The 16,364-nt window shown below is 43.7% G+C and overlaps 1 protein-coding gene, 1 long non-coding RNA gene and 1 pseudogene across 5 annotated transcripts in view; 2 read left to right on the top strand and 1 right to left on the bottom strand.

The window, feature by feature from the left end:
• The window catches only part of LOC114109386 (uncharacterized), a 12,426-nt gene extending 7,313 nt beyond the window's left edge, over nt 1-5,113 (top strand). The window contains exon 3 of the long non-coding RNA XR_003586029.3: nt 3,645-5,113. This is a non-coding gene — a long non-coding RNA (uncharacterized LOC114109386). The remainder of the gene's footprint in view (nt 1-3,644) is intronic.
• Nucleotides 5,114-6,699: 1,586 nt separating this feature from the next.
• DLEC1 (DLEC1 cilia and flagella associated protein) overlaps nt 6,700-16,364 on the top strand; it is an 87,143-nt gene continuing 77,478 nt past the window's right edge. For all 4 annotated transcript variants that reach the window (XM_027958016.2, XM_042236490.1, XM_042236491.2 and 1 more), the window contains exons 1-2: nt 6,700-7,102; nt 8,101-8,251. In XM_027958016.2, coding sequence (XP_027813817.1) covers nt 6,707-7,102; nt 8,101-8,251 — 547 coding nt within the window. In that variant the 5' untranslated portion in view covers nt 6,700-6,706. The remainder of the gene's footprint in view (nt 7,103-8,100; nt 8,252-16,364) is intronic.
• Nucleotides 9,906-14,611, bottom strand: LOC114109411 (NADH dehydrogenase [ubiquinone] 1 alpha subcomplex subunit 3-like; annotated as a pseudogene).

Below are 16,364 nucleotides of genomic sequence, written 5' to 3' on the forward strand. Positions count from 1 at the left end.
GGCCAAGAAATTTTAATTCTGTATCATCTGTATATTATGTATGTAAACATAATATAAGGTAAAGTTCACTAGCAGGGACCCGGTTAACTCCTGCTTAACCAGGACTTATGCTCTCAAGTACACAGTCTAGAATAACTTGATATTTCCATGACACTGTGTTCCCCACCTTTTAAACATAAAACAAAACAAAACAATCCATCATCTTTGAGTTGCAGTGAAAAAAAGCAAATTGCAGGACAATATATATAATGTCTAATATCATTGGTGCTTTTTAAAAATTAAAAAAAATCTTTATAAGTACTTCATTTGTATAGGCAGAAGCAATACTAGAATGATATAGAAATAACCCAAGTAAAGAGATTGAGAGGAAGATACTTTTTATTTTTTATGTATTATTTGAATTTTTACCATACTGATATATAATTTTTGAAATTGAAAAGTAAAAAAGAATTTTTATTGACATAGAGTTGGTTTACAATGTTAATTTCTGCTGTTTAGCAAATTGACTCAGTTATACACATGTACACATTTTTTTGTATTCTTTTCCATTATGGTTTTATAGAATATTGACTATAATTCCCTATGCAATACAGTAGGACCTTGTTATTTATCCATTCTACATATAATAGTTTGCATCTGCTTACCCTAAACTTCCAGTCCCTCACTCTCTGACCCCCTCCCCTGCCACCCCTTGGCAACCACAGGTCTTTTCTCTACATCTATGAGTCTGTTTCTTTTTTGTAGATAAGTTCATTTGTGTAATATTTTAGACTCCACATACAAGTGATAATCATATGGTATTTGTCTTTCTCTTTCTGACTTTAAAGGTAAAAAATATGTAAAAGGTCAAAGATGTGTGGGAACCCAGAGATAAACAAACACAAATTCTGGTCGGCAGAACAGGTTGTAAAGTGAAGAAGGGAAGTTCCCGTTGTGCTGGCCAAGTTCTCATAGATGAGGGGGCTGGTGCCCTTTACTACTGGTGCAGGGTTGGGACCATTCAGTTAGTCACAGAGCAAACAGAGGGTGGTTGCTGGGCACAGCAACAGGAATGAATCCGGCTTATCAGGCAGGGAGATTCAAGTAGAAGGGCGAGAAGAGGGTGGAGATGGGAAAGCACAGAAGAAAGTGGGGAGTGAGGGAACAGATTTATTGAGAGGGACCAGGCAGCCAAATACTGCTGAAAAGTCAAGGACGATGAGCACAGAGGAGTAACTGGAGCTTTCCTGGAGATCTTGGCCTGGAAAGAGCTGAAGGGGGCTGAAGCCAGAGGGTGGGAAGGTCAGAGAAAAAGGCTAGGCCAGACTCTCTGTGACCTTCTCAGAGGCTGTTTGGAGGCAGGATGGAGAGGTCAAAGGTAATGGCGAGAATCCATTGTCCTGTCATTCCCAGGGCAGAGAAGGGGTCTGGGGAGACCCACCCAGTTTGGGTAGGCCCACTTCTAACACTAGAACAACAGAGTCCCCACCACCACCCAGATGGTTCTACGAGCTCCTTACTGCACAGTGGGGGCAGGAGGAGGCTCACATGTTTGTGAACAATTGGACAAACCAGCCCATTTGCCTGTGCCCTCTCCACTTCCACCCCTCCCAGCACTACCACTTACTGTAGCTACCAGTCAGCCAGGAGAGGAAGGCCTTAAAGAAAGAGCCTGCACAGGCCCTGCTGGTGGGCTCACAGTGTTTGCACAGGCATGGGGCACATCATGTTGACTTCGTGGCCTCCTCACTCGGGTGAGGGTGCAGCTCCAGGAGAGTGAGAGCAGGATGCTCTCAAGTACACAGTCTAGAACAGGGGCCCTGACTTCCCAGCTCTGAGGATGGAAGCAATACCAGAAATTAGAGGTGAAAGAGGCAGGCCCAACCACGAGAACAGGAAGTAGCCCAGATACGTGGGCAAGCATCCTGGGCCTCATCTCAGGAAGTGGGTTTCAGGCTGTAGGACACACAGTAGTAAGAAGAGGACGTTTGTACCACCTGTGAGCAGCAGTTGTGCCATGGCGAGGATGAGTCACTGTGATGTCAAAGCTGCTGCCCTGACAAGTGCAGGCTCTCCCCACCTCGGTGGATGATCTCATAACCCACCTGATCGCACACACAGGATGTGTGGGAGTCGTCCTTGGCCCCTCTTCTCTGTCACTCCCATTACACCTATCCTTGAGTCTTAAGTCCATCTTTTAGCTCCATCTCCAATCTGTTCCTCTCACCTGAATCCCAGCATCCTTCCCCTCTTTCCTGACCCCAGTGGGAGATTCCTGATCAAGCTCCCTGTTGCCTCCTATTTCCACCAGTCTTTTGTTTCCTAGCAACCAGAGTGATCTCAATACAACATACAGCTGATCACCACACACCCAGCTTCAGACCCTTGATGGCCTCCTCCTGTCCTCAGAAGAAAGGTTAAATTCCCTAACGTTGCCTGCAAACCCACTTATGATCCTTTGCCTAGGAGTTTTCCTCCACTCTCTGAGTTCCACCCCTGAACTTCTTTCATTTCCACCCATACGTGTGGCCCTCTCCTGGCTTTAGCTCAACGGGGTCCTTCTACATGGTGTGCCTTTTTTCCTTCTCTCCTGGCTTACTCCTACTTGTTTACTTTTTCACTGAAAAAAATTGAAATATAACTTACATACAGTAAAATTTACCCTTTTTGGTGAATAGTTCCATCCCCCCAAGAAATTCCCTCATTCTCCTTGGAGCCAACGTTAGCTCCCATCACCAACTCTTGGTAACCACTGATGTGTTTTCTGGCTTGCATTTTCTATAAGTGGGTATCCTATAAATGGACTCATTCAGTATATATGTGTAGCCTTTTTGAGAATGGTTTCTTTTACTCAGCATAATGAATTTTGACATTCTTCTATGCTGTCACGTGTATCTCTAGTCTGTTTCATATTTGTTGTTGAGAGTATTCCATTGCATAGATGTACAACAATTTTTTTTTCACCAGTAGAAAGAACATTTGGTTTTTTCCCACTTTTGGGAGATCATGAATATTGCTGCTATAAACATCTTTGTACAGGGTTTTATAGGCACAAACTTTCTCATTTCACTTGGAAAAACACCTAGTTGTGTGGGACTGTTGTGTTACTTTATAAGAAACTGCCAAACTGTTTTTCAAAGTTGCTATACTAGTTTATAGGCTTCCTGGTGGCTCAGCTGGTAAAGAATCCACCTGCAATGCAGGAGACCGCAGTTTGATTTCTGGGTCAGGGAGAGCCCCCTGGAGAAGGGATAGGCTACCCACGCCAGTATTCTTGGGCTTCCTTGGTGGCTCAGATGGTAAAGAATCAGGCTGCAATACGGGAAACCTGGGTTCAGTCCCTAGGTGGGGAAGATCTCTTGAAGGAGAGCAGGGCAACCCATTCCAGTATTCTTGCCTGGAGAATCCCCATGAACAGAGGGCCCTGGTGGGCTACATTTGAGCAACCATGCATAGCACAGCATACTAGTTTTTATTCCTGTCACAATATATGACATTGAGTTGCCTCACCAGCACTCAGTTGGTTTGTTCACCTGTTTGTTCATTCAATTTCTTGACATTCTACTAAGCACGTAGAGGTACTACATTGGAGGCTTTTTTTTTTTTTTAGTTCTTTATTGAATTTATTACAGTATTGTTTCTGTTTTGATTTTTTTGGCCACCAGGCATGGGGGATCTTAGCTTCCAGACCAAGGATCCAGTCTGCATACCCAGCACTGGAAGGTGAAGTCTTAACCGCTGGACTTCCAGGGAAGTCCCTGCATTGTAGTTTTAATTTACACTTTCTTGATCACTAATGATGGTGAATCTACTCATTCTTCTAAATCTCTGCTTGTTGTTCACTTCTACCCAAAACCCACTATTATACTTGCTTTCTGTGTAGACTGATTACTCTCCTGTCCTTTGTGGTTCCATGACAACAAACATTTTCTCCACCTTGACCATAACCCACTAAACTGCAACTGTTTACCTGTTCCCACCTACTCAACACCCTAGAGAAACACACACACACTTCCCCATACCTCACAAACCTACACACCCACTTCCCCACACTTCACACACTCATTCAGGCCACCAGCTTCCCCACCCTGCCTCAAACCCCTGAGCTCTGCGAGTGTGGAAGCAGCATCTTCCTTTGGTACCTCCAGCTCCCAGCACAGGCCTGAAACAGACTCCTTACACAATAAATATTAAATGAATGAATGAATAAATGCTGAACAAATTTGAGAATGGGCAGATGAAAAAGGGAGATGCTTTGCAACCAGAAGGACCTGGCTGTGCCAATTAACCCTTTCTCTGTTGGTCCTCAACCTAAGCTCATCTTCAGTTCAGTGGCTCAGTCGTGTCCAGCTCTTTGTGACCCCATGAATCGCAGCACGCCAGGCCTCCCTGTCCATCACTAACTTCTGGAGTTCACTCAAACTCATGTCCATCGAGTCGGTGATGCCATCCAGCCATCTCATACTCTGTCATCCCCTTCTCCTCCTGCCCCCAATCCCTCCCAGCATCAGGGTCTTTTCCAATGAGCCAACTCTTCCCATGAGGTGGCCAAAGTATTGGAGTTTCAGCTTTAGCATCAGTCCTTCCAAAGAACACCCAGGACTGATCTCCTTTAGAATGGACTGGTTGGATCTCCTTACAGTCCATGGGACTCTCAAGAGTCTTCTCCAACACCACAGTTCAAAAGCATCAATTCTTTGGTGCTCAGCTTTCTTCACAGTCCAACTCTCACATCCATACATGATTACTGGAAAAACCATAGCCTTGACTAGACAGACCTTTGTTGGCAAAGTCATATCTCTGCTTTTTAATATGCTATCTAGGTTGGTCATGACTTTCCTTCCAAGGAATAAGTGTCTTTTCATTTCATGACTGCAGTCACCATCTTCAGTGATTCTGGAGCCCAGAAAAATAAAGTCTGACACTGTTTCCACTGTTTCCCCATCTATTTCCCATGAAGTGATGGGACCAGATGCCATGATCTTTGTTTTCTGAATGTTGAGCTTTAAGCCAACTTTTTCACTCTCCTGTTTCACTTTCATCAAGAGGCTTTTTAGTTCCTCTTCACTTTCTGCCATAAGGGTTGTGCCATCAGCATATCTGAAGTTATTGATATTTCTCCCGGCAATCTTGATTTCAGCTTGTGTTTCTTCCAGCCCAGTGTATCTCATGATGTACTTTGCAACACAAGAGAAGACTACACATGGACATCACCAGATGGTCAACACCGAAATCAGACTGATTATATTCTTTGCAGCCAAAGATGGAGAAGCTCTATACAGTCAGCAAAAACAAGACCAGGAGTGGACTGTGGCTCTGATCATGAGCTCCTTATTGCCAAATTCAGACTTAAATTGAAGAAAGTAGGGAAAACCACTAGACCATTCAGGTATGACCTAAATCAAATCCCTTATGATTATACAGTGGAAATGAGAAATAGATTTAAGGGACTAGATCTGATAGAGTGCCTGATAAACTATGGAATGAGGTTCATGACATTGTACAGGAGACAGGGGTCAAGACCATCCCCATGGAAAAGAAATGCAAAAAAGCAAAATGGCTGTCTGAGGAGCCCTTACAAATAGCTGTGAAAAGAAGAGAAGCGAAAAGCAAAGGAGAAAAGGAAAGATGCAAGTATCTAAATGCAGAGTTCCGAAGAACAGCAAGAAGAGATAAGAAAGCCTTCTTCAGCGATCAATGCAAAGAAATAGAGGAAAACTGCAGAATGGGAAAGACTAGAGATCTCTCCAAGAAAATTAAAGATACCAAGGGAACATTTCATGCAAAGATGGGCTTGATAAAGGACAGAAATGGTATGGACCTAACAGAAGCAGAAGATATTAAGAAGAGGTGGCAAGAATACACAGAAGAACTGTACAAAAAAGAGCTTCACGACCCAGATAATCACGATGGTGTGATCACTCACCTAGAGCCAGACATCCTGGAATGTGAAGTCAAGTGGGCCTTAGAAAGCATCACTATGAACAAAGCTAGTGGAGGTGATGGAATTCCAGTTGAGCTATTTCAAATCCTGAAAGATGATGCTGTGAAAGTGCTACACTCAATATGCCAGCAAATTTGGAAAACTCAGCAGTGGCCACAGGACTGGAAAAGGTCAGTTTTCATTCCAATCCCAAAGAAAGGCAGTGCCAAAGAATGCTCAAACTACCGCACAGTTGCACTCATCTCACATGCTGATAAAGTAATACTCAAAATTCTTCAAGCCAGGCTTCAGCAATACGTGAACCGTGAACTTCCAGATGTTCAAGCTGGTTTTAGAAAAGGCAGAGGAACCAGAGATCAAATTGCCAACATCCGCTGGATCATGGAAAAGCAAGAGAGTTCCAGAAAAACATCTATGTCTGCTTTATTGACTATGCCAAAGCCTTTGACTGTGTGGATCATAATAAACTGTGGAAAATTCTGAAAGAGATGGGAATACCAGACCACCTGACCAGCCTCTTGAGAAACCTGTATGCAGGTCAGGAAGCAACAGTTAGAACTGGAAATGGAACAACAGACTGGTTCCAAATAGGAAAAGGAGTACGTCAAAGCTATATATTGTCACCCTGCTTATTTAACTTATTTAAGCTCATCTTAGTAAAGGCGATACCGCTGTGCGCGTATTTGAGGATGACGGCTTCATGGCACCCTCAAACAGACGGAAAGCGGAAGAGGCAGGCCGGAAGTGGGAGTGCGGCAGGTAGTTAGCGGCGTCTCAGTTGCCATGGAGACTGGAAAGCGAGAGCGGCAGTCGGCTGAGTCTGGATCTTACGCTTTCGCTGGGGCAACGTGGACGCCCAGCCCGCGTCTGGCCCGGATCCGCAGCCCCAGCCAGTCCACCTGGCTCTCCTCCCTCGCCTACTCCGAGTCCTTCCACCATGGCTTCGGGGGTCGGCGCCACCTCGTCGCGCAGCTCTCGCTCCCGCCGCTCCCCGAGCCGCAACTGCTGCGCTTGCGCCCCACCTCTCTGCGCACCCAAGACATCTCGTACTTGCTCACCGGTGTCTTCCGCAACTTGTACACCGCCGAGGTGATAGGGGAGGAGGTGAGCTCGAATTTGATCAAGGCCCGCGGCAGCGAGGATGCGCAGCACGAGGAGTTCGTGGACGAGCTGCAGCAGGTAACAGGGTACCGCGCCCCTTTCGCTTCTCCGCGTGCTCACCCAGGGGATGGCGGGGTCGCATCTGCGGCCGTGCTGGGGACCCAGGGCGCGACTCAGCCACTCGGCAAGTGTCAGCCCCTGTCGGGTGCAGCCGCTTTTCCAGGCACGGGGTACGCAGCTGGGAAAGAGCAGACCAAGTCCGTTCCGCCGTATATCCTACGTGGTAGTGGAAGGACACTCTACGCGCTCTTAGGCAAATACACACTCTCTACACACATAAGGTGTATATCTGTAGCACCTATCTCTTTACATTTCTACACAGACAATTGCACACATAAGTGAAACGACAGAAAGCAGAATAGTTGTTTTCCTGGAGATGATAAAGCTGAAAGTCACGTCCGCTCTGGGGTGCCTGTCTTTGTGTCACAAACCACAATCTTAACCACTGAGAGGCATCCATGCCCAGATTTTAGGAAGCATGCCCAGTCTCTGGAACACCAGCTCTGCTTCCTTATCTGTGTAAGGAGGAGAGCAGCTGTCCTGAGTCCTTTCTGATAGGGCTGACTGCTGGCCACGCTGCCCACGACTTTCTTAAAGGAGTCTCAGCTGAGTGCTTTCAAGCGGCTGAGGTGAAGGGGTCGACAGCTGGAGGCTTTCAGTTCACTATGCTCTGTGCAGCTGGGCAGCAAGTCCTTCTATCCTGAGTGACACAACCCTCTGTCTACCATAGGTGGTGTGTTAACTCGCATTTGGTATTTCAGAGTTTGGATGACAGACCTCTTTACCGAGAAGCCAGTAGTCAGGAGGCAGGATTTGAGACTTGGCACTGTTCCTGACTTTACTGTAAAAGCTTTAAGCCATTTCCCTCTGTGGGTCTTAGAGTTCAGATCTGTCTGGTTAGACCAGGTGGTCTTTGCAGTTCTGTGATTGTTCTGTGCTTAATGGGAAACAATGCTGCTCGGGTGAGGTTGAGTCATCTCACTGTATTTCTGTGCATCTGATCACCCACCTGCCAGATTCGGGAGCTCTATAAGCAGCGGCTGGATGAAGTTGAAATGTTGGAGAGACACATCATTCAGGCCCGTGCACGGGCCCTTGCGGAGAAAGAGCGGGCCATGCACCAGGCCAAAGTACAGGTCCTTGAGCCCTTTATCAAGATGCCTCCAGGTATGTATGATGAGCTGCTCTATGCCCTTCACCCTAACCCCCCAGTTGTTAATATATTACTGTGTTACCTCATTGAAAGAATGTGAAGTCGCTCAGTCGTGTGCGGCTCTTTGTGACCCCATGGCGGTAGCCTACCAGGCTCCTCTCGTCCATGGGATTTTCCAGGCAAGAGTACTGGAGTGGGTTGCTGTTTCCTTCTCCAGGGGATCTTCCCAACCCAGGGATCAAACCCGGCTCTGCCGCATTGTAGGCAGACACTTTACTGTCTGAGCCACCAGGTAATGGATGTCATGAAAATGAGAAATTGTGCATCAAAAGACTCTTACCAACAAAGTGAAAATGCAACCCACAGAACCTCTCTAGTCTTTTTTAAAATGTTTGGAGAGTGGGTGGCACCAGTGTTGTTTCATTATCAGAACACTCCAGTGTGCATGTCTCCAGAGCAGGGAGTCTCACCGACATAGCCAGCACCCAGCCCCTAAGCCAGGGAGTCAGCATTGAGGCAGTGTTATCCTCCAGTGCACAGATGGCCCGCAGGTGTTCCCTGCTGCCCGACAGCGCCCGCTTCTCCTCTGTGGTCTAGCATCCTGTCTAGGGAGCCGTGCTGCATGCCACTGTCATTGCTCATTTTTAGACTTTTCATTTGGGACCCTTCTTTGAACTTTTCCTGTCTTTTATGTTCTTGACCATTGAGTTTTCCCCCAGGTTTTAAAATTTGTGGTAAAATGCACATAACATAAAATTTACCCTCTTAACTATTTTTAAGAGTACAGTTCAGTGGTATTAAATGCATTCATTATCTTATACAAACATCATCACCATCCATCTCCATAACTCTTCATCTCACACAACTGATATGCCCATTAAAAATACCTTCACAGTCCCTCCGTCCCTCCAGCCTCTGGCAACCACCATTCTACTTTCTGTCTCTGTGATTTTGACTACTCTAAGTAGTCTTCATATAAGTGGAGTCATGCAGTGTTTGTCTGTTTGCGGCTAGCGTGTTTCACTTAGTGTAATGCCCTCAAGGTTCATCCATGTTGTCGCCTGTGTCAGAATTTCCTTCCTTCATATGTTAAATAATATTGTGCTTGTATATTACATTTTGCTTATCCATTCATCAGCTGAGGAACTCTTGGGTTGCTTCCAGGTGTTAGCTGTTGTGAATAATGCTGCTCTGAATATGGACGTACAAATACCCCATTGAGATCCCACTTTCAGTTCTTTGGTTTTGCGTCTAGAAGGGGAATTGTTAGATCATATAGTAGTACTATTTTAATTTTTTGAGGAACCACCATACTGGTTTTCACAGTGCCTGTACCATTTTTACTTTCCCACCAACAGTATACAGGATTCCCATTTCTCCATACCCTCACCAACACTTATTTTTTAGTTTTTTGATGGCGGTGGGTGTGTGTGGGGAGGGGTGTGTAGCCATCCTGGTTGGTGTGAGGGGGTACCTCATTCTGGTTTTAATTTTGCATTTCCCTGATGATGAGTGATTTTGAGTATCTTTTCATGTGCTTATTTACCATTTGTGTATCTTCTTTGGAAAAATGTCTTTTCAAGCCCATTTTTTGGGGGGAGGGTTTCACATTTCACATATTTATTGGGAGCCATTTGGGAAGGGACCTCTCCCTGTCAATGGAGAAGCTCACAGTTTCTTCAGCCACTCCAGGCTTGGGCCCCGGGGGTCCTGAGGGTAGCTGGGCATGTTGCCATCGTCTTAGAGGGGCACTGGGAACTTTTAGGGTATGGCCCATTGATCATGACCACGTACTTGGTGTTGGGGCTGAGTGTGGGCAGAATTACAGGGAGACCCCCACTGGTGAAGGATGCCACCAGCACCAGTTCCTTGGCACAGACATTCTTGAGGAAGGCTGTGATTCTCTCGGCCAGCCTGATCTTAGCGGCAGTGAGGGCGTGCAGAGCACTCCTCAAGCCCGTTCTTAATCCATCATATTGTTGTTGAGTTTTTAGGAATTCTCTGTATATCCTGGTTATTAATCCCTTACCAGATATGTGACTTGAAAATATTTCTCTCATTTTGTGGGTTGCGCCTTTCCTCTGATGCACAATTTTTAATTTTCATGAAGTCCAATTTGTTGATTTTTCTTTTGTTTTCTGTGCCTTTGGTGTTGTAGCTAAGAGATCATTGCTAAATGTGCTGTTGTGAAGTTTTGGCCCTGTGTTTTCTCCTAGAGTTTATTAGGTGTTGGTCTTGGATTTTAGGTCTTGGATTAATTTTGAGTTACATAGTGTTACAGAAGGATCCAACTTCATTCTTATAGATAAAGATGTCCAATTTTCGTGGCATTGTTTGTTGAAAAGACTGTCCTTTCCCTATTGATTGGCCTTGACACCATTGTCAAAAATCATTTGACCGTATGTATGAGGGTTTATTTCTGGGCTTTCTATTCTATTCCATTGGTTTCTGTGTCCACTTATGCTAGTACTATGTTCTTATTACTGTAGCTTTCTTGTAAGTTTTGAAATCAGCAAGTGTGGGTGGGTCCTCCCGCTTTGTTTTGTTCAAGATTGTTTTGACTATCAGATATTCCTTGAGATTCCATAATGGATTTTAGGATGGGTTTTACTATTTCTGTCATTAAAAATGTCATTGGGATTTTGATAGAGATTTCATTGAATCCATATTTTGCTTTCGGTAGTATTGACACTTTTAAAAGAATATTTTGGCTATACTGGGTCTTTGTCCTGGCGCTCAGGCTCTTCATTGCTGTGCACCGACTTTTTCTAGCTGCAGTGAACAGAGGCTGCTCTCTAATTGTAGAGAGGCTCCTTGCATGGGCTTCTCCTTGCAGTGGCTTCTCTTGTGAGCACAGGAACTCCAGAGCGCCGGCTCAGCAGTTGTGACTCATGGGCTTAGTTGCCCTGTGGCGTGTGGAATCTTCCCGAAGCAAGTCAAACCTGTGTCCCCTGCATTGGCAGGTGGATTCTCAAGCACTAGGGAAGTCCCAGTATTGGCATTTTTAACAATATGAATTCTTCTAATCCATGAACATGGAATGTGTTTCCATTTATGTCCTCTTTCACTTTTTTTTCAGCCAAGTTTTGTATTTTTTGTTATTGAAGTCTTTGATCTCCATGGTTAATTCTCACATATTGTATCCTTTTTGATGCATTTGGGAATGGAGTTGTTGTCATAATTTCCTTTTCAGATTGTTCATTTTAGTGTATAAAAATGCATCAGATTTTTGTGTGCTTGCTTTATGTCCTGCTGCTTTGCTGAATCCACCTCTTAGTTCTAAAGAGGATTTTTGTGTATGAAATCTTTAGTGTTTTCTGTGTATGTGCATGCTCAGTCACTCAGTCATGTTCGACTCTTTGAGACCCTATGGACTGCAGCCCACCAGGCTCCTCTGTCTTTGGGATTCTCCAGGCAAGAATACTGGAGTGGGGGTTCCTTGGAGGTCCAGGGGTTAAGACTCCAGGCTTGTAATGCAGGGGCCCCTGGGTTCGATCCCTGGTCAGAGAACTAGATCCCACGTGATGCAACTACTATATTCTGCAGTGAAGATTGAAGATCAGACCTGGCACAACCAAACAAGTAAAAATGAATTTTTTAAAAAATAGAACACTGGAGTGGGTTGCCTGCCCTCCCCCAGGGGATCTTCCTGACCCAGGGATCAAACTTGCGTTTCCTGCATTATAGAAAGATTCTTTACTTCTGAGCCACTGGAGAATCCCACTGTTTTCAACTTATAAGATCATATCATCCACACACAGTAATAATTTTACTTCTTCCTTTCCAGTTTGGATGCCTTTTAATTCTCGCCTAGTTGTTCTGATTAGAACTTCTCGTATTATGTTTACTACAAATGGTGAAAGCAGGCATCCCTGCCTTGTTCCTGATCTTAGAGGAAAAGCTTTAAGTCTTTCACCACGGAGTATGACATTCGCTATGGGTTTTCATCCATGATTTTCATTATGTTGAAATAGTTTCTGGTTGTCCCTAGTTCTTTGTGTGTTTTTTTTTTTTTTACTCATGAAAGGATGCTGAAGTTTTTCATACAATTTTCTGTATCAGTTGAGGCGATCATGGGACTCTTTCCCCTTCGTTCTGTTGCTGTGGTGTATTACATTGATCGAGTTTTGTATGTTGAACCATCCTTGCATCACAGGAACAGATTGCACTTGATAATGGTGAACTGTCCTTTCAGTATGTTGCTGATATTTTGTGAGGATTTTTGTATCAGTGTTCATAATGGCTGTAATCTTCTTGTAGTGTCTTTATCTGGCTTTATATCAGGGTAATGCTGGCCTCTTGAATGAGATAAGAAGGGTTCCATCCTCTTCAGTTTTTTTTGTGTGAAAAATTTGAGGATTGATATTCATTCTTTAAATGCACTTGAGAAGAATGTGTATGCCATTATTGTTCGATAGAGTGTTCTATATGTCTGTTAGATCTAGTTAATCTATTGGGTTCTTTAAATCCTCTCTTTCGTTACTTGTCTTTTGCCTGTTAACTCTTTCTATTATTATAAATGGGTACTGTGGTGTCCAACTAGTATTAACATAGAACTCTCTGTTTCTCCCATCAGATCTGTCATTTTTTGCTTCATTATTTTGATTATCTGTCATGAGATGTGTAAATGTTGATGCTTATTATATATTCTTGCTCTGTTGAATCTTTTATTAGCATGTAATGTCCTTCTTTGCTTTCTTTGCTTCTTGTAACCTTTTTTTCCCTCTATTAGTATAGCCACTTCCTCTCCTGATTACTATTTGCATGGAAATCTTTTTTCATCTTTTCATTTCCAATCTATTTGAGTCATTGGATCTAAAGTGAGTCTCCTGTAGACAGCAATCTAGTTGGATCATATATTTTTATCTATTCTGCCAGTTTTTGTCTTTGACTGGAGAGTTGAATGTACGTACCTTTAAAGTGAAAGAAAGTGTTAGTCGCTCAGTCGTGTCCGACTCTTTGCAACCCCATGAACTGTAGCCCACCAGGTTTCTCTGTCCATGGAATTCTCCAGGCAAGAATACTGGAATGGGTTGCCATTTTTTCCTCCAGGGATCTTCTTGAACCAGGGATCGAACCCGGGTCTCCTGCACTGCCTGCATATTCTTTACCATCTGAGCCACCAGGAAAGCCAAAATTACATTTAAAGCAATTACTCATCAGGAGGAACTTCTGTCACTTTGCCATTTTTTTTGTCTTGTATCTGTTTTGTCCCTCATCTCCTGCATTAGTTCAGTTCAATTCAGTCATGCAGTTGTGTCTGACTCTTTGCAACCCTGTGGACTACAGCACACCAGGCCTCCCTGTCCATCACTAACTCCCAGAGTTCACCCAAACTCATTTCCATTGAGTCAGTGATGCCAGCCAACCATCTCATCCTCTGTTGTCCCCTTCTCCTCCTGCCCTCAATCTTTCCCAGCATTAGGGTCTTCTCAAATGAGTCAGCTGTTCACATGAGGTGGCCAAAGTATTGGAGTTTCAGCTTCAGCATCAGTCCTTCTAATGAACACCCAGGACTGATTTCCTTTAGGATAGACTGGTTGGATCTCCTTGCAGTCCAACGGACCCTCAAGAGTCTTCTCCAACAGCACAGTTCAAAAGCATCAGTTCTTCAGTGTTACTGTCTTATTTTGTATTTAGTCAGTTTTTGTAGTGAAATGTTTAAATTTCCTTTTTTAAATTTTCTTTTGAGTATATTCTACGGCTATTTTCTTTGTGGTTGCCTTAGGGATTACATTTAAAAGCCCCAAATTGTAACATTCTCATTTGAATTTATACCAGCTTAACTTCAATAAATACAAAATTCTTTGTTTCTTTACATCTCCATCCCCACCCCTATTGGTTGTTGATGTCACAGAATTACATCTTTATACATTGTGTGCCCAGAAATACCAACTAATCCGTTAGTCTTGTAAATTATGTAGAAAATAAAGACTTGGAGTTACAAACCAAAGTCACTATAATACTAACTTTTGTGATAATACTGGCTTAATATAATACTAACTTTTTGTACTACTGTATGCTTGGGGGGCTTCCCAAGTGGCAGTAGAGATAAAGAACCTGCCTGCCAGTGCAGGAGACATAGGAGACTCAGGTTCAATCCCTGGGTTGGGAAGATACCTGGAGAAGGGAGGGCATGGCAGCCTGCTGCAGTGTTCTTGCCTGGAGAATCCCACGGACAGAGGAGCCTGGCGGGCTGCAGTCCATGGGCTATAGTCACAAAGAGTCATGACTGAAGCAACTTAGCACATAACTTTGAACTTGTTTTTTTATTTTTTTTTAGCTTTAATAGTTTTTTTTTCCCTTTAAATATATGTCTCTTAAATCATGTAGAAAATTTTTATGATTATCCATGTATTTACCTTTACTGACATCTTTAGTTCTTCATGTGGCTTGGAGTTACTGTCTAGCGTCCTTTCATTTCACATTACAGAACTCCTTTGAGCATTGCCGGTCAGGTCTAGTGGTAACAAACACCCTCAGCTTCTGTTTATCAGGAAATGTCTTAATTTCTCTATCCCTTTGAAGGACAGTTTTTACTGGATATAGGATTCTTGGTTAATAGTTTTCCCTTTTAGCACTTTGAATATATTGACCCACTGCCTTCTGGCTTCCAAATTTTCAGATGAAAAGCCTACTGACAACTTTATTGAGGATCTCTGAATGTGATGAGTCACTACTGTCTTGCTACTTTCAAGACTCTCTCTTTGTCTTTCAAATGATTAATTATAACGTGTCAATATGAGTCTTTGAGTTCATCTTATAATTCATGAGCTTCTTGGATCTTTATATTCATGTATTGCATTAAATCTGGGCCGTTTTCAGCCATTATTTCTTTAGATATACCCTCTCTGCCCCTTTCCCCTTTCTTTTCCTTCTAGGACTCCCACGGTGGGTATGTTAGTCACTTGCTGGTGTCCCACAGGCCTCTTAGGCTCTCTTTACTTTTCCTCAGTCTTTTTTCCTTTTCGTTTGACTCAATAATTTCCTTTTTTTGTATCTTCAGGTTCACTGATTCTCTCTCATGCCTGCTCAGATATACTTTTGAATCCCTTTAATAATTAGCTTTTCATTTCAGTTAGTGTTCTTTTCAGTTCCAATGTGTCTTTTTAGCTTCCTTATAGGTTTTCTGCCTGTTGATATTTACGTGTTTTTTTTGTACATCATTTTCTTGATATTCTCCATATGTTCTTTTATTAATAGCTCTATGAGCGTCTTCAAGAGAGTTGTTCTAAGCCTTTGCCTAGTATAACTGCGGTCAGTTTTTTCAAGGACAGTTGCTGTTGATTTAATTTTTTCCTTTGAATGGGCCATACTTTCTCATTTCTTTGTATGTTTTCGATTTTTTTTTTGTTAGAAACTAATCATTGAATCTAATAATTATGTGGCTTTAGAAATCAGATTCTCCCTCTTCCACAGAGCTTGCTGGTTATTTTGTAATTGTTTTTGGGTTTGTTTGTTAGTTACTGTTGGCTATCTGTGCTGAGGTTCCACCTGAGCTATAATCTTAAGGTTCTTTTCTGAAGCCTTCCCTGAGTGTATGTGGTCATGTTCTGATTTCTCCCTAATCTGCAGTTGTTTTTGAATGTCTTAGTCTTTAATATCTGGCTTTCAAAAGAGGGAAAAGGGAAAGATGAAGGAGGGGGTGCCAGCCATTTGAAGTCCCTAGAAGTCGCTTCCACCTGGAGGAGGAGGGGCATGCCACAGTGTGGGAGGCGGTTCTTTGCCTGCACCTGTGTGGTCATTGGCAGTCAGAGCCCAGATCCCAGGTACGTGCAGGACAGGCTTTTTGGGTCAGCCAGGCTGTCACGGGTTGTGTGTAGGTTGCCCCAGAAACACATGCACAGATGCCTGCCCTGGGACTGAGAGTGAGGGGTGGGAGCTGCTCCTCTGCTAAGTTCACTGCAATTGCCTGTCCAGGCTTCCCCCTGGAAGCACAAGTCTTCAATAGATGCCATAGTTACAGAGTAGTTCAATTAGGCTGATTGTACTAGGGCAACTTGCGCCTGGGTGGAGAGACAGAGTCCCCGTGCTTTGTACGCCCGTCTCCCCAGGATCCTCTCTTTTCACAATGTTTGTTTTTTTTTAATTAGTTGTTTTGGCTGTACTTGGTCTTAGTTGCAGCAT

Source organism: Ovis aries, chromosome 19, assembly GCF_016772045.2.
Source record: "Ovis aries strain OAR_USU_Benz2616 breed Rambouillet chromosome 19, ARS-UI_Ramb_v3.0, whole genome shotgun sequence".
Classification (NCBI taxonomy): Eukaryota; Metazoa; Chordata; class Mammalia; order Artiodactyla; family Bovidae; genus Ovis; species Ovis aries.